The sequence below is a fragment of the Theobroma cacao genome, chromosome 4, assembly GCF_053813885.1.
Source record: "Theobroma cacao isolate CCN51 chromosome 4, ASM5381388v1, whole genome shotgun sequence".
Taxonomy (NCBI): domain Eukaryota; kingdom Viridiplantae; phylum Streptophyta; class Magnoliopsida; order Malvales; family Malvaceae; genus Theobroma; species Theobroma cacao.
Window position 1 is genome coordinate 28562961 of NC_142642.1, and position 19051 is coordinate 28582011.

General features: G+C 30.5%; 1 protein-coding gene and 1 long non-coding RNA gene across 2 annotated transcripts; both read left to right on the forward strand.

Moving 5' to 3' along the window:
- The first annotated feature begins 4316 nt into the window (after positions 1–4316).
- Positions 4317–8104, forward strand: LOC108661511 (uncharacterized). The gene is made up of 4 exons (XR_001927347.2): positions 4317–4842; positions 6398–6472; positions 6613–6665; positions 7588–8104. It is a non-coding gene; the product is annotated as an uncharacterized LOC108661511 (long non-coding RNA).
- A 3363-nt stretch (positions 8105–11467) lies between these two features.
- Positions 11468–19051, forward strand: LOC18601894 (putative fructokinase-6, chloroplastic). Its single transcript, XM_018120238.2, has 7 exons — positions 11468–11868; positions 13251–13459; positions 14724–14936; positions 15447–15644; positions 15754–15891; positions 17086–17202; positions 18659–19051. The coding sequence occupies exons 1-7, from the start codon at positions 11718–11720 to the stop codon at positions 18791–18793; spliced, it is 1161 nt and encodes a 386-aa protein (XP_017975727.1). The 5' UTR covers positions 11468–11717; the 3' UTR covers positions 18794–19051.

Sequence of the window (19051 nt, forward strand, 5' to 3'; positions counted from 1 at the left end):
CTAATTTTAATGAAAATTCTAGTACTTTATTTCAATGGAAGTGTTTTAACAGTCTGCTCACCTCTTGGTTACTTAACGTGATTTTCAAAGATATTGCTGCAAGCGTTATTTACATGTCTTCTACAAATGAGGTTTTGCTTGATCTTTCATAATCCTTTTTTTTTTTCAAAAGAATGCACCTCGAATCTTTAAGATTCATCAAAATAATTCTCTTCATGATCAGAAAAATAATTATGTTGCTGCTTATTACACACTTAATATTCCTAAAGATTGTCGGGTTTTAAGTTTTAAAATTGTTGAATTTCCTATGAAATAAAACTTAAGACTTACTGCTTCTTTTGGAGAGCATGTTGATACATGCCTTTGAGTCAATTAGATTGGTCAAAGAATATATATTATTGTTTAAAGTATATTTAATCGCATAATTATATGTGATAGGGGTTTTCCTTCATGTTAGTGCAATAATAAGGAGTTATTAAGTACTAATTGGATGAAACCCATGAAACGTAAAGGCCTTGCAAGAGAATTGTAAAATAATTATGAGATCAATATGCTTCAAAGTCATGTTCTTAAAATTGTTCCTGATCATCGTATTGTCAAGACAAGGCATTGACAATATTCAAAATCTGGTACATGTTAAGCTTCTTTACTTGAAAAGTAAACAATCGATCTTATAGATTGAAGTATATGAGATACTTGAGGATAACATGTAGATGCCTGTTAAAGAACAAGTTCACTGAACATGACCTGCTATGAGAACTCCATTTAGTATTTCACTCAAGTGTTTATAGAATATGTTCTCACGTAATAGTCGTGCAACTAATCTTTAAACTTGAAACATCAAATCATCTTATATGAGGAATGACATACTTTGATTTCACTCTTATGGGTTTGAAAGCTACCAGATGCCTAAACATGATGTTTTTTAGTATACCATGAAGCATGTAAAGGTGAATGAGTCGTCAAGAAAGTCTTTATCACCCTAAGTGATATGAAGGGATGCATCTCACTTGTTCTCAATTCTATATTAACTTGTATAAAGTCTTTGGCCAAAGCATGATGAATTTGAGAAAAGTTAGTTTCCTAAATTCATAAGATTAGTCATGAATTATGAGAACTAATATGAAATGCCATAAGTAGACACCGAGCCATGCTTAATGACATATCCGAGATATTTGATGAAAGGGTCATATTGCATTAAAAGGCTTATCATTGAAGGATTTTATCAAATTCTTTAATTGACTCTTTAACATTTTGATGGTCATGATGTATTGCTAGATGTCACTCATGATCTACAAATATAAATCAATTATCAAATTGATATTTGATTAGGATTTATATTTACTGCCAACATGCTAAAAGCCTAATCAGTCACACACATTAAGTGACATGATTGGGATTAAATAAGGATAATTAATTAAGTTGGACTTAATTGAAAAAGATCAAAATAAAGTGAGAAATTAATTAAGTTCACAAAGACTTAATTAAATTAAAATACAACTATTGTATTTAGAGTTACAAGTTAGTTTGGCTATATAAATTTATTATATTAGCAAATTAAAACTCTAAGCCTCTAGCTACTTCTCAACTGTTTCATAAAATAAGAAAAGAAAAATAGTTTTCTTTGTTTGACAAAACAAAAATTTGGCAAGAACTTTTGATCTTTTTGTTTTAGAACAAAACTTGTTAGCACAAGTAAAAATCCTACTTTTGAAAATGTCTTATTTGGTTACTGTGTAGATTACTGTTAGAGGCTAAACACTTGGGTGGTTAAAGATTTGACAAATCTTAAAAGTGAAGAAATAAAGATTTTGGATTTAATTAGCTCTTGATTACGATATTTTGAGCAAGGTATATAACTCTTAAATTTATGAGTGTTCATAATTATTTAAAAGTTACATGAAAAATATAAACATTGATCCTGTAAAATTTGACTGTTTCTCTGATTAAATATTAGTTTATTTTTTCATTGCGTTTTATTTTTTAATTTCTTGATTATTTTCTAATTTGAGTATGAGATAGAATCCCAACAGAACAACTACAAGATTGCTCTTTATATCGCACCTCATTGATCGATTAATTTATCTTACTATAACTTTACTTTATATATGCTTAGCACATTTTGAGTCCATTCATGCATCTTCCACGTAAACCACATATGGATCCAACATATTATCTCCTCCACTATTTGAAAATTGTTCCTAGCTAGGCCTTTTCTTTTCAGCTGATAATTCTCTTCAATTACATGCATTTTGTGATTATGATTGGCCACATGTCGTGTGACTCATCGTTCAATAACTAGCTGCTTATTGTATCTTTCTTGGTTTTGACTCATTTCTTGGCAAAGTAAGAAATAAACTATTGGTTCTTGCTCTTTGACAGAAGCTGAGTATGGTGTCATGACAATGATTACTTGTGAAATTGTTTGGTTGAAATCTTTGTTGAAAGATCTTGATATTTTTTCCTATCCAATAAGTTATTTTGTTATGTGATAATCTACTATGAATGCACTAAACACGTTGACGTTGATTGCCGTGTCTTCCATGAGAAACTCCAAGCTAGCATCCTTCTTCCTTGTTTCATTTCCACCACAAACTAGCTTGTTGACTTATACACCAAACCTATTGACAAGAAACGTTTTCATCATTTATGCACCAAGTTAGGGACATTCAAAATTTTCAAGGTTTAACTTGAGGAGTTATATTAGAGTAATATTTTCTCTTTATTTTTTTTTTAAAGTTCATATTTACTCTTTATTAGGTCATCATATATCTTTACATTTATTTTAATATATTTTCTAGTACATATTTAGTCAAATACTTTTTTATATTTATTTTCTAATCAATAAAAAAAAACCAATTTAGCTCAAATTATATTTTCTTAACAATTAGAAGGGAGCCACAAAATTGGAAACTTTAAAAAGCCTACCTTTTTAAATCTCAATTTTATAAAAATCAAATAAAAGTGAATTTTAACATTGATAATCTTGCATGCTCTTTTTTCCTTGAGTTTTGCTTAGAACTGTTCTAAGGATTCAAATTGAACTTCAAAATATTTTATTAGGTGCCATTTCAAACTTTGTAAAATTTATTTTGGTAAGATAAGCGTTCAATTAAGATTTTTTTTTTGGCCATTATATACCAAATACACAAAAGTTAACACCCTGACAATTTATTGTTTATGAAAAAAACATATAAGGTGTCGATGTGAAAAATAAAATCACAAGGAAGATTTTGTCAAACCGAAAAACCAATGAGGCGAAAGTATAATTTACCCTTTTCTTATCGAGATAATCTATATATATATGGTCAAAAGACCCTTTTAGTCTCAATACTTTTCAATTTTGTTCAATTTTGTTTCTATACTCAAAGTCGAAATAATTTAGTCTATTGATTTTGGAAATTACTTCAATTTAGTCCCTCCTCCTAACGACATCTAATTTTGCCATTAAAAGATGACATCAATGATGATGTCAGCATAAACGTGTCCGATTTTGATGATGTGGCGTTTGAAATGACGATGTGGCAATGCCACGTGGTATTATACGATGTCGTGATAGTGTTGACGTGGCACTGACGTATTGACAGGTCAGTGCCATGCGGCAAATTAAAAACAAATTTCAAAAAAAAAATTTTACCATGTCATAAGGACTAAATTGAATAAAAATATATAGTATATGAATTAAATTAAACAAAATTAAAATATTAAGGGACTAAATTGAAAAAAATATTTGAAAAATATAAATCTTTAAATAGATTATTAATATGCTTATTAATAAGCCAAATATTTAAGTGTAAAAGATTTAAGATGTTAAAAAATATATACAAATATTTTCTTACTTGATTATTTTATTCTAGAATATATAAATTAATTTATATTTTTTACAAAAATTAAGTTTGAATACTTCTCCTATAAAAAAAATTTTGAAAAAAATTTTATACTTGAAGTCAAATTTAAATGAATAACTTATTTTACATTAACATCAAATAATATAAAATGACTAAATAAATTTTTTTTCTTCTATTTATAATAGTATGAAAATTTAAAATTTATTTAACTTAGTTTTTAACTTGAGCTAAAGTTAAATTAACAAAATATGTTGACTTAGTTTTTTTTTTAAAAAAAATGAAAAACGAAGATATGAAGTTAGCATGATTCACTACAACATAAATGAGTTTTAATGACATAATTTTAATTGCACTTTTATTTTTGTATCTAAAAAATTAGAAACAGTATTTAGGTTTTAAGATTTAGCTAACTTTTTATTTTGCAATTTATAAAAAATCCAAATCTTTTATATATATTTTATTTTAACTTAAAAATAAGTCTCCCATGTCTGTCTTACAGTTTCTCTTTCTCTCAAAATTTAAAATCCCCTAAAATGTGGCAAAGAAGATGTTGAGACAAAACCATTCAATGTATATTCAAATCTCAAAAATTTCCCATTCCTTCTAACCCCTGATCCCAAATTCTTTGGTTGTTTGTCTTCCCCGTAATCGAAACCCTAACCCCAATTCTTTCAAAAATTCCTCTTTTGTAGAGCAAGATTTAGGGTTCTTCAAACATCAAAGGTTTCTTTTTCAGGAAATTTCCTTAAGTCTCCCACTCTCCACCAACCTTTACAATTTAAACTCCGCTTCACAAATTCGATGGCGTTAATAAAGAGGTTCATGGAGGACAATCAGAGCTTGTGGCAGATATTAAGGAGGCATTGATGGATTTTCTAAATGAAGCTTATGATAGGGCAAAGGAGGCTTAGATTTGGGTTGATAAATTGGAAGAGAAGTTGGGGGAAATTAACCAAAAAATGAAGGTTTCAAGCGCCATTATGAGAACAAAGGGGTAATTTAAATAATTTTTTAATTTTTTTTGTTAATTTCTTTTCAATTATTGATTTGAGGGATTTTTGAATAATTTTATACCATTACTATAGTTGATTGCTAATTTAAGTCTTGTTGCCATATTGTTATTGCTTAAAATTTCATTTACTCTATGATTTCAATCCGGTTAAGTTTGCAATCCTTCAAAGTTGGTATCTATAAGATTAGTAGGTTCAGTTATCTTGGAAGATATAGTTTGGATGTGATCTTATATAAGAAGAGGAGCATCCCTCGTATTCTTACACATTCCACTCTTTAAACCAAGACACCTTCATATCAGGAAGCTACATAATTAACAATGTTGCCAATTTCATCATTTTCAATTGCATCAGCAGAGTCTCGTCTGAATCTCTACCTTTGCTTGGCTTGCCTACTAGTTTGTGCATGGCCAACGTTTGTCCACCTTTCTTGCTTTCTTTATGCCTTTTTGTTTTGTTGTTATGTTTGTTCTTTTGGCTTGTTTTGTCTCTAGCACACTAAAATTTCAATGTAGTAACTCAAGCATTCTAGAAAAGGGTAGATGCAACTTTATCAAACTTTGGAGAATATTTGAATGTCAAGAGATCTCATTTTCCAAGAGATTTTGTTTTCGGAGCATTCACTGTTGCTGCTCAAGTGAGCTTCATTTGAAACTAAATGTCAAATGATATATGATACAACATACTCTTTTGTCACATACGTCTATTAATGTACGTATTTTCGGACATGTCACTTGTAGGTTTTAATAAAATAAGTAATTAAATTGAGGGCAGATTGAAGGATCAACTAAATTTGGAGGGAGAGGATTGAGTGTGTTGGACCAATTTGTTTGAAAATTCCCCGGTTGTCACCTTAAATAGTAACATGTACTTAATTGGAATTTTGATAGCAACTAACAAATTAGAATTCTCCTTTGAATTGTTTATGGTTTTTATGTAGACAAAATAATGGACAAAAGTAACTTGGAGGTAGCAATCGACTCGTATAAACACTGCAAGGTAATACATCTCTTATCGTGGGCTTTCAAGTTACTATTAAAGTTCCATGTAGAAGAAACAAGACCTCAAATCCTACCATTGCTTTATCAAAATAATGGTAAATGTATTTGCGAGAAGATGCATTGGCTTTGAAGGACCTTGGCATCGATGCTTATAGATTCTACATTCCATGGACTAAGATTTTGCTGGGTAAAATTCAACTCCCAATCAAGAGAGAGAGAAATATTATTTATTATAAAAATATTTAAATATTTTTATATTATTCAATATCCCCCTATCAAGTTTTTTCTACGGTGCTCCATGAACTTAAAGGCTTAACTCTTAGATTGCTAGCTAAGCAAAACAACTTCTTCTTTTTCCACTTCCTTGTATCTTTGGTCATTAAGCCTTTGAGCAACCATCATTGCCTATAGAATTTCTAGGTTCAGCTTCTTAAAAAAATTCCCAAAATTAATCCAATAAGTAATGACGATTTTGGGAAATTTTTAGGTTTGAATTTAGCTCACACTTGGCTAATGAAACTTTTTTTAATTTATACAGGATTGATAATTTGGGAAGTTGTAAGCCAAAGGACTAAGTCAATTGGGTGGGAACATGTGGCTCCCATGTTGATAGGTATAGTTTTTACACATCAATGGGATAAGATTGAAGTTAATTTGGATCGACCAACATTGGATGTTGAGGTGCTGTAAGACCTCTTTTTAATCACGTGACAAGGATTGTGAAACTATATCTAAATATTACCTCTTTTGTAGGTTCAGTTGTTACATTCTTACAATATCAAAATGCACTTTCAAAGGACTTACAGGTTATTATCTCAAGCTTAACATCATATCATTAGTTCATACATAGAACTTAAAGAGACTACTGTAATAGGTTTTTGCAAATGATATAAAATAGACATTTTGCTTGTGCCACCATTTTTGTCATGATTTTAAGGTCAGCGATTAGTAACTTTTTGTACTGAATGTTGCATATTCTTTCTGATTTTATAGTCATATATAGCCCTATGAGCATTTGATTAACTAAGTACATACATAGAGGTTGCTTATGAAAGTTAAGAAAGTAGTTCTTGGCATTATTGGTAATGGTATTTGCATAAATTATTTATAACTTATTGAGTACCAAACATCTATGCAATTCCAATATGGTAAAATACATGTCAGACTCATCTTTTCTTTAAATGTATGAATAGGATTTTTTTCATTTTGCTAAAAGCATGGGCAAGGCTTATGCTTTTTACAAAAAGTGTGTTGAATCTCAACCTTGCATAAACTAATGCATAAGCCAACCTTCAGTTAGCTTTTGTGCTTGTGTTTGGGTTTTGGTTGAGGCAATTTGTCCTTAGAAGTTTAATATTGTAGGAAGTCATTCTTCTTCTTCTTAGTTTTAGCTATGGAAGTCTTTTCTTAGCCTGGCAGTTGAGGGACATAAATAGCTGTGGGGATGAAATGTTCTTGTTGATATTTACTTGGCTAGAACTTTGTCTAATTATGCAAGAATTATCAGATCTTAAGCGTCTTGTTTTAGATGCTCTCACATGTTTTATTCATGGCAAATTAGTTGTCATTGTTCATAGTAAATTAGTCCTGGAATGGAAAAAGGGAAATGATTATATGAAAATGAACACGCCAAATTTATTTTACTTTTGTTGCTGTGATTGTCTTCCTTCTTTTTCTTAAATAAACATTGTCCATCAGGCTGAAGCAATCTAATATTGTAACTTGCAGGGTATCAAATATTCCTATCCACATGCCAACAAACTATTTTAGGATTCTACTTAAATACTTTGTGTAAGAAAATTTGGAACTAATGTGTAGACATTATACAAAGAATTGTAATTTTACTTCATAATTGTTTTGATGATCAATATTTGCTGTAAATTTTGTAAAATTTGCATGATTTATACTTTATAGCTTGCTGTAAAATTTGCAAAATTTGCACCTTTTTGTTGCACATTAGAATGTTGTAGGTGTTGCTATTATACACTTTTTAACTGCATATTCTATATGCTGCTATAGATATTAGGATTGCAGCCATATAGTATATGGCTGCATAATAATTTTGCTGCAAAATCTCATAAAAAAGTGCAGCTAAACTTTTCCGTACAGTGGCTAAGGTTACACTTTTTCTAAGTGCAGCCGTAACATAAGGCAGCAGATTTTTCACCTATGGTTGCAATTTTTTCTGCAGCCAAAGGTCAAAAACGTTGTAGTGATTATAAAAATAATTTTTCATTTCGACTTACTTAATTTGAACATGAGAAATTTTTTATTACAACCATAGAATCTGAGCTCCACCTTTCTAATTTTTTATTTATTTTTTATGTTTTTATTTTGATTAATATTTCAAGTTATATTTTTTAAGTTAAAATTTCTTAGATTAAAGATTGCATTTATGATTGATAAAGTTAAATATAACTGTAAATATTTGTATCATTTTATTTTATTAACAAATTTTTTGTAGATCTAAATTAATAATTTAAATTTAAATTTAGTAAAATTTGATTATGGTATTTGAATTTAAATAAAATAGTTTTATAAGAAATTTTGAGTAAATTTAAATAAAAAGGTAAAGTGAGTAAGAGTTGAATAATTGTAAAAGAATGTATATCTGTAAATTGTGAAAGTTGAAACTAAATTAACATATTTTATTAATTTGAGTAAATTTAAATAAAAAGTAAATTGGATAAGAGTTGAATAATTTCAAAAGAATGTGTATTTGTAAATTGTTAAAGTTGTAATTAAATCAACATATTTAATTATTTTATATTATTTTATTTTAACGTAATGCAAGTTATTCATCTAAATTTGTCTTTAAGTATAAAATTTTTTCAATTTTTTTTTATAGAAGGAGAATTCAAATTTAATTTTTGTAAAAAAATAAATTAATTTTCATATTCTAGAATCAAATAATCAAGTAAAAAAATATTTATATATATTTTTAACACTATAAATTTTTTACATTTAAATATTGGGCTTATTGATAAGAATAATAATAATCTATTTAAATATTCGTATTTTTTTAATTTTTTTTTTAATTTAGTCCCTTAATATTTCAATTTTATTCAATTTAATTCTTATATTATATATTTTTGTTCAATTAGTCCCTATGATGTGGTAAAATTTTTTTTGAAAATTTTTTTGATCTGCATGTCAGTGCCATGTCAGCACTACCATGGTATCGTATAGTGCCACGTGGCATTGCCATGTCATCACTCAGTGCCACATGGCATGCCACGTCATCATCTTAAAATGCTATGGCTTCAAAATGTGACACGTCGGCGCTGATGTCATTCTTTAACGGCAAAATTGGATGCCATTAGGAGATGGATTAAATTGACGCAATTCTCAAAATTAAGAGACTAAATTACTTGATTTTAAGTATAGGAAATAAATTGAATAAAATTAAAAAGTACAAGAACTAGAGGGATCTTTTAACCATATATATATATATATATATTAAAAAGTTTTATCGAGATTATATTGGATTAGCTCAGAGGTAAATTATACATGAGCAAACTAAGATTCTCATGGATTAATGGTATATTAGTCAATCTTTGATAACTTTGCTTGGTAAAGTGGAAATTGGATTAGTAAAAAAGTGAAAAAAAATTATTTTCTCAATACTCGATAGATAAGAAAAGTGAGGGATAAATATGAGAGATTTTTATATCTTATCTTTATTTATAAAAACAAATCATTTCAAATTGAAAAGATTACAAGAGATAAAATGAGGGAGGAGAGAATTGAGTGTTAAATATTTACAAGATTATCTATTGTTTTTAAAAATTTTATTTGTTTATCTTAAATTACAAAAGTATGATGATAAAATAATATATTTTTCACTTTTTATCTTTTCATTTTTCAAGTCTACCAAGTAATAAAGGATAGAAAATTATTATTTTTTCATTAATGTTGTCATCTTTCCTAGCAAACATAGCAATAAAAAAGAATAAATATGATTTCAATCTTTTCACTTTCTCCTTCAATTCTTCATACTCCCCTTTCTTCTGTTCACCCTACTAGGCACGGCAAAGTAGCATATGTAACTAGAGATCTCATTGAACATATGTTCGGACTTAGTTGTATATGCCTAAGTTGACAGTCCATCAAATGCCAATGATTGTTTCCATAAACTACGTGTATTATATATGTGATTTCCAGACAAATCCCAAAATTGGAAAATGCTAAAGTATTTCAAATAATTCGTATCAAAATATTATTTTTTTAAAAAAATTATATTGTTTACTTATGTTAGTATTATTTTTGCTTTTCTATATCTATATTTAATTGATTTTGTAGTTAATACATGATGATCAAAACAAACACTGTTAAATGTCACGAATCACATATCAATAAAAAATAAAGTGAATCTTAAAATTTATAAATTAGAACCTTTTTCTACTTATTATACAAATCCTTTAAGTTGAAAATATAATTCTATGACAAGTGATATAAAAATAAATCTAAATTTTCATTCATGATTATAAAAAGTAATAAAATTTTAATTTATAAATAAAGATTTTTTTATTTATTAATTTTTTTTTATTAAAAATATGAATTCGTGACACATACATCAGCTTCTGCGTCAGGTAAAAATTGCTTAATGGTTTTGTCATGTATGCCTGATGGCTCCAAAGTGGATTCGTGACGCATGCATCAGCTTCTGCGTCAAGTGAAAGTTGACCAATGGTGCTGTCTCATATGCCGGGTATTGGCAAAGCTTGATTTCACGCTTTTCGGGTTCCTTTTAATCCCAACTATCACTTCTCGGGAAAAAGATAAAGAAAACACACAATCAATTTTAATTGCTATCATTATTCTTTAATATATTTCATATATTTATGCATGGAATTATTGGACAAATTTAATTTCAATAATAATACAAAGTTTTTGGAATAATATATTTAAATTACATTTGAGTATTTAATTTAATAAGAAGTAAACCTATTATTTATTAAAAAATTGAGTAAAATATTCAAACCCTTCTAATTTTTGAGTATAATTTCACATAAATCTATTAAATTTTAAAATGATTTGAAATGATAATTAGATCTAAAAGTGCAAACATGATTAATAGGAAATATAAAAGAATTAAAATATCTTTTTTTATTTTTTTCTCAAATAAAGTAGCCAAGAAAAAAAAAGTAAGGGAGAAAAGATTTTTTTTAATAGAAAAATGTAAAATTATTCAAAAAAAAATTACTATGTCTAACTAGATAATGAAAACATTAACAACACTAATCTTTGTATTCATGTGATCAGCCAAAATAATCTTTTAGATGGATTGTACATTTTTCATATTAATGAATTTGTGTGAAATTTTAATTAAAACTTAAAGGGTGATATTTTATCCAAAAAAGTTGAATTTAATTTTTTTTTTTTTTTATAATTTCAAGTTCCATTGATCCACTCAGAAAAATGAATGGTTTTTACTTTGATTTTGAAAATTAAAAAAAAAAGAGGAAAAACCTGATAGAGTGAGAGGCTTCACTGATCGAGAATTGGATTTTTTCTCCAAAAGACAATCTGGACTTACAGTCCACATGAAGAGAGGAGCAGCAGCAAATCAAAACAAGAGCCGAAGGTATAAAATTACTAAAATCCCTCCTTTGCTATCTCCGGCACTCACTCTCACTCTCACTACCTCTGTTTATCTTTTTCCTCCAAACAAAAAACCCATAGCCAAAAGAATCCTTTTTTTTGGCGTTTCGTTGAATCCAATGCCAATTCCATTTCTCACCCACCCTTTATCCACCTCAATTCAATCATCTCCAATTTAAACTACCACAAATTTACAATCAACTTTTTATAATAATTGAATTCTTCTTTTAATTCTTTTTTTGTGATAATTTTTTATGGCTGCTCTTTACACAACTTCCCTCTGCTTTTCTGGTGGTTTGGCTTCTTATCCACTGCATAATTCCGTAAAGTTCGGTCGTGTCACAGTTAGAGCTTCTGGGGTTTCTTCATCTCCGCTTTTTCCGGGTCATAAGTTGCAAGTTCGAGGTGCTTTAATTCTTCTTACATGTTTTATATTTTATTATTATTATGTAAGTTTCATGTAGTAGAAGTGAAATGCTGTCTTTTTTTTTTTTTGGATTCAACTAGGTTTAAGACCACATGATTAGCTTTGATTTTGGTCTGTAATGCTTAGGGCAGTCTTGGTTAGTTTTGAGTAATGGTGATATTTTTTTTTATATTTATTGCAGTAATTTAGGGAGCATTTAGTTTTGTAAAATGTGTCTTCCATTTTTTGTCTTCATTTTTATTCTAAATATGATCAATAAAATAAGGTAAATAGCTAAATTGGAAAATTTAAAGACAATGATTTCCAAACTTAGTTATATAGGAAGTTGGAAAATAAGGGTTTCTCAAGCATACTTGCTTGCCTTTTTCTAATTGATCATGTATTGAGTAAAAGTTGATTTAGAAAATGGACATGTGCACATATAGAAAAAAAATGTATAGAAGCAAAGGAAGAAAAGTGGCTACTGCCATTTGATTAATTGAATTAAGGATCAGTTTAAGTGATGCAAAGATATTTAGGAGTTTATGTAGTCTTTTTTAAATTTGTGTAATCCTAAATTATTAACATACTTAGCAATGCAAATCACCCAACTGGCATGCCCCATCAGTAAAGCAATGCGGCTAGGTTCAACATACTTAGCATCAAGATTCCACCGGAGAGCTATTTCTTAATCTTTCAGCAACTTTTGAAGAATTGATCAAATAGTGTTCATCAAAACCCCACACACGTATCATGTGTACACACAATTTGGTTGATGTCTTTTACCATTCAGTTCAAATTAGCAAAGGATTATGGTCTTTCACTGTTCTGGCTCATTTTGTGTACCCAAATCTCGATCAGTTGGTAATGAAAATGCATGTATAGTCTCACATTTCCTCCAACCTCTACTCTATCAGCAACACCATGATATCTTTAGAGTTAAAGTTTGGAAGCTACTTTTGATTCAATGTGAAACAAAAAATAATGTTACATTAAGCTATCATTGTGTGAACTGGAAAGAAAAATAAAATCAAGCTGTTTGTAGTTTCAATTGGTGGTCCTTTTATATTAATAATAATGCTAGGAGGGGATTATGTTTGTATTCTCTGGATGCATATTTTCTCTACAGCAAATTGTGCTTTTACTAGGGCATCTTGAGACTTGTTGAATACCACCAGGTGTGTTGAACCCTAAAGTTTGAACTTGAACAAACTCTGAACTTAGTATTAAAGCTGGACTGATGATAATTGGTGAATGAACTTTATATGTTAATTCAATCGTAGTCTTTCTTTTTGACCCTCGGTTCCAATTACCTCTGTATATTTTGTTCTTTCTTACTTTCTACAACTAATCCTTTTGTTTGTCATATTTATTATTTTAGGTAAAGTGTTTCCTGGTAATGGATTACCTGAAATAAATGATTCATCCCTTGTGGTTTGTTTTGGGGAGATGCTGATAGATTTTGTCCCAACTATCAGTGGGCTTTCATTGGCAGATGCTCCTGCATTTAAGAAAGCCCCTGGAGGTGCACCTGCTAATGTAGCTGTTGGCATAGCTCGTCTTGGAGGCTCATCAGCTTTTATTGGGAAGGTACATTACGGATGTACTGGTTCATTTTGTTTGTTGTACATGGGTGTAAAAATTGTAATAGTGGCGTATGTTTAGTTCAACTGCTGTAGTGTTGAGTAGCCAATTTAGCTTGTCGTTCAATTTGTTTTCTGAATAGCTATTTTCTGCCCTCTTTTAAAGAATTTCTAGAAGTACTTTCTTGATTGAATTCTTTTATTTACCTGCTTCTTATACGCAGTTAATTGTCAACACTTCAAAACCATGACTGTTACCTTGGTTCTGTCTGTTGAATTTTTAGTTTTATAACATTCTTATTCTTTCTAGTGAATATTCATTGTAAAGAATCTTAGGAATTTCAATTTATATAATCAGTTTTATAGGATTCTGTTCAAAAACCTTTTGATGTTGGTCTTTGCATACAATATCCCCTGGTTAATAGATATATTGGTTGTTTTTGTTTATCAAGTATGATATCAACATATCAAGTTCATGCTTGCAATTGTCCTAGGTCAGTATCAAAATCTCTCCTCTGGAATGTCATCAGCTTATTAACATTACCTTTAATCCTATCAACTTTGGCTGCTTTATTCTGTTAACGTCATGCTTCCTTATCAATTATTTGATTCATCGTTAAATTGGGCAGCATAGCCTTGAGAAAGATTAATGATAATTTCGAAATCTATTTTTTTTGTCAATTTCAATCATTTTTAAGGGAAGTTTGTTATACTAACCCCTTTTATAGAGAGGTTTTGGTCTTTCACAAGATTATTTTCTTCCAACTCACGCACTTGTAGTTGACACCCACCAATTCTGATAAGAATGTAAATATGTGAAGACTTGAGAGCATCTGTAGGTCACGCATGTAAAAGTTGCACGGTGCTCATCATAATAAATGATGACTAAGAGGATGACATTATCTCTATAAAGTTGAGGAAGGACTTGCTTGTTTTTCTCCGTGGACGTTAAAATTTCAATCAATTAGCAGGAACCAGCCTTGAACTTTGAAGTTATGATCAACAATTACTTATTCTTTTGCTTTAATGAATAACTGCAGTCCTGCTATATACTCTTTTTGGGGCAAAACAATTGATAGTTTATGTGGATTCTAAATTTGACATTATTCATAAGTCATTTCGTATCTTTTACCATGTCTAATTTAGTATGGCTGTATGGGTACATTGAGATATGCTGTTATGTATTTATCTAAACAGATGAAAATATAAAATGAAATTTGTTTTTCATTTATATTTTTACTTAGATTTGATGTATTATATCGTGTGGACAGGTCGGTGAAGATGAATTTGGATACATGCTTGCCGACATATTAAAGGAAAATAATGTCAACAATGAAGGGATGCGCTTTGATCCTGGTGCACGAACTGCTTTGGCATTTGTAACACTAAGGAGTGATGGGGAACGTGAGTTCATGTTTTATCGTAATCCTAGTGCTGATATGCTGCTCCAAGAAAACGAACTTGATTTTGATTTAATTAGGAAGGTATGGCACCACTATGACTGTTAATCAAACAAAAGTAAAACACCCACACCCACAAGATATAAGAGAACAAATAGCTGCAAATATCTTCTAAATATAACAGTTATAGAGTGAGAAATTGCATAATTGTATTTGGAGTCATGGGTGACTTCCATGCTGTTACACAGTTCAAGTATACAAACTTTTGAAGGAACACTTAGTTTTTAACCTTTTTATTATGTTAAATCAGTCAACATGTTTTATTCTGTGGAATATGTTTGCATTTCTAACAGTACATTGGTCATCATTACCACTGCATGTTCCTTTTGTTTTCCTTATCAATTTTTTAACTTTAAAGTTCATTATCTAAGGCTCTCAATATTTCTGTTAGGCAATGGCAAGCTGTTAAATCCTGATTAATTGTTGTGTGGGTCCCATTCTTTATAGCAAATTGGTTTCTGTTTTCTTCTATTCTCTTTTCAGAAATTCGCTGATTTATGTAATATTTGAATATGTATCTCCATCTTTTGGCAGGCAAAAATTTTTCATTATGGTTCTATAAGTCTTATTACAGAACCATGCAAGTCAGCTCACATTGCTGCAGCAAAAGCTGCAAAGGATGCAGGTGTTGTTCTGTCCTATGATCCCAACCTTAGGCTTCCATTGTGGCCTTCTGCCGAGAGTGCCAGGGAAGGAATTCTGAGCATTTGGGATACAGCTGACATTATCAAGGTAGTGACCTTATCATAGCAGATGATTTAAGCAGAGGTAGAATGCAATGCACAAAGTAAAAGGCAGTACTGTATTGATGATCTCAATTAATGAGTTGAGTGAATTTCAGATAAATGAAGAAGAGATTTCTTTTCTAACACAAGGAGAAGATCCATACGATGATGCTGTTGTCCGTAAATTTTTCCACTCAAATCTTAAATTGCTTCTTGTTACAGAGGGCCCAGATGGCTGTCGTTATTACACCAAGGTAAGCACTCTAAATAAGTTCTTGTGACATTTATTTTCCCTTTCGCATGAAAGTTATTTGGATGTCTGGACTCATCTGAACAGTGATGGCTGGAATCTTCTTATTATATGAGGGATGACAATGGGCACCTTGATATGGTCACTATGAACCTGACCAACACCAAACCCCACCCCAACCCCCCCCCCCCCCCCCCCCCACCCAAGGTCAGGTTATCATTTTTCAAATCCATCCATGCCCTCTGAGAAAAAAATCGTGTCATCCTGATATACTATTATTATTATTATTTATTTTAAAATTTTTCATGAAATCATTTATCCTTTTAATAAAACTACATTTTATTGTTAAATAATCACATTAGTGTCAAATAACAAAATTATGTAATATAATACAAATATGTAAACAAAAACTTAAAAAAGTAATATCATTATATTTTTAAATATACTGGTGGGGCAGGACACGGCAACCTAAACACAACCTCACCCCAACCCTGATTTTTATTTTGAAAGCCATTCCTTACCACACCTTACCCCATTTTTCAAACAAAGCTCCAACTAGGGTGGGGTGGGGAAGAATTTGTAAGGGACATGCTTTTTGCCCATCTCTATTTTAGATTCTTGCTTTTTGGAGTTGACAAAAATCAAGTAGATTCTTACTTTGATGTATAAGATGATTACTTCTAACATGCTAGGAGATATGCTTGGATATCTGATGATACAGATTCTTGAAGCTTTGAGCACCATGGAAAAGAGCTTGATGATCATTAGTCTTCATTGGATAATTGAATCTCTTACAAAGAGATTTATTCATTTTGTTAAGCTCCAACAGTTATCTTGGACTTTAATATATGTGACAATATTTCTTATGATGCTTAACCATCATGAAATACTTGTTCCAACACTTTCCAGAATCTGGTATCTGAGGGTTAGAAAGGATTGACAGCTGTTAAAGAAACATTCTTCTGCATTAAACAGCTGTCAATCTGCATTTTGAGAATCCTTAACTACCTTCAATATGTTAACGGGCTATCCTTAACAATGCTCCCTGAAAAGTTAAAGGCAGTTTATCATGTTAACATTATTATCAGGTGTTTCTTTGGGTTTGGCTAATATAATTCCTCCACACAGTGCAAGTTATGAAAACAAGCACTCTATTTTATTGGTGATTTGAAAATCAGAAAGAGATCATATTTTGCAGGAATTCAGTGGGAGAGTCAAGGGCTTGAAGGTAGAAGCGGTAGACACCACTGGTGCTGGGGATGCTTTTGTAGCTGGGATGTTAGCTCAACTAGCTTCTGATCTTTCCTTGCTTCAGGTATCGCCCTTTCAAGTAGAAACACTTAAACTGAGTGATCACTACAATGTTATCAAATAATCTATAATAACCTGCTTATCCTAATGAAATAAATACATATTTTATGTTTTTCACTTGACCATTTGAACTTTGAATCTGCCCCCAGAACTACCAATTCACTTGTCTTAGGTTAAGTCCACAATTTGTACAGGATTTTTGCAATTTGTTCCTCAAACTCTATTTTGTGCAATAATATTCTTGCTACTTTTATTCAATGTTTTCCTTCTCTTGGGGATATTAATAGCTGAGGTTGACAAGGATTAAGGTCCCATTAGTAAATCAAAACTGCAAAGATATGTACTCCCTTCCTATCTGTAAGGAACTTTTGCCATCCAGCATACCCATGGTGATGCGTGTCTGTGCTTGTGTTCTCTTTTCCCTCTCTTTTTTCATCCCCCCATTTTCTTTTTAAATTTTTCGTCAAAATATTTGTCTTCACTCAATCTAGTTTGTCATATTATATGCCTGGACTTGTGTGATCTGCAGAAGCTGTTGTCCCCTCTCCTTCTTGTGTTGAAACAAAAAAAAAAAAAAAAGAAACTTGTTAATATTTTGATGATTTCTGAATGTAAAGTTCATAAGCACCTGTTTGTTTGAAAGAATTTCACTAACAAAGAACTTCATGAGTTCATGGATCAAATGCAATTAAATACAAATTCCTAATGACTTTACTCTAAGGACTCTGCTACCAACAATGAGTCAATGGTAAATACTTAAAAAAATAAAGTATCCAAATACTTCTTCTTTCAATTTTTTTTGGGCCAGAAATGCTTTTAATTACAGATGTAATTGAAACCCTATGAGATGTAAGTTGCCCGGTAGCTCAAATGGTAATTGCTGTCATCTCATTTAGGAATCAGAACTACAACTACAAACATAAATATAAAATTTCTATACAACAAATAAGTAATGGGGCTTTTGGGGGGAGAGGGGTTGTGTAGGGAGAAGAAATGGAAGGATATATTTCATTTGAACTCAGAACCATGAAAAATAAAGTATGCATCAACTGTTCAGACTGCATTTAATTTGTTGAAGAACATGCTAAAACACATATGTGCTTACTAGTGTGGACCTATAAGCATGAACGCTGCTTGCTGTGTGTGTTATTCACTTCATGCTAGGTTATTGAACATATTTTCAGATCAGACTAAAAAGAGTGATTTAAAATTGTCAAAGACATAATTTCGATCATTTACCATGTCAAATACATAGTTCTGTTGTTGGACAATGGTAAAGAATTTAGGACTGCAAGATTATTGCCTGTCACTTTCTGATAGTTTTCAATTTATTACCATGCATAATGTTTCCTTGAATCATGAGTCAAAGTATAGATATTGTGATGAGAATTCTCTTGTTCTCTCCTCATTAACTGAAGAAATATGAATCAAGTTGCAATGTTATCGATTTAATCTTGTAGGATGAAGATCGATTGAGAGATGCTCTCAAGTTTGCTAATGTTTGCGGTGCATTGACTGTGACGGAAAGAGGTGCAATTCCAGCTTTGCCAACTAGAGACGCTGTTCTTGATGCTTTTCTCAAGTCTGTAGCATAGGTTTTATTTCAAACTCCTGCAATTAGGTGACCTTCAAGTTCTGTACCTTAATCTCTTTTGGTGGCTAGGGCTCAAATAGGAATTGAGCTCATAGAATAATCTGCATATACCCTAGTAATGTTCTTTCATCACTATTACCTTTATCTGTCAGCCTAAAGTTGCCCCAACCTTCCGTATTATGCAAGCCTCTTGCATGAGATTATAATTCTGTAAACAGAGAACATCAGTACCATTACTCAACAATTGGTGATTCATGTA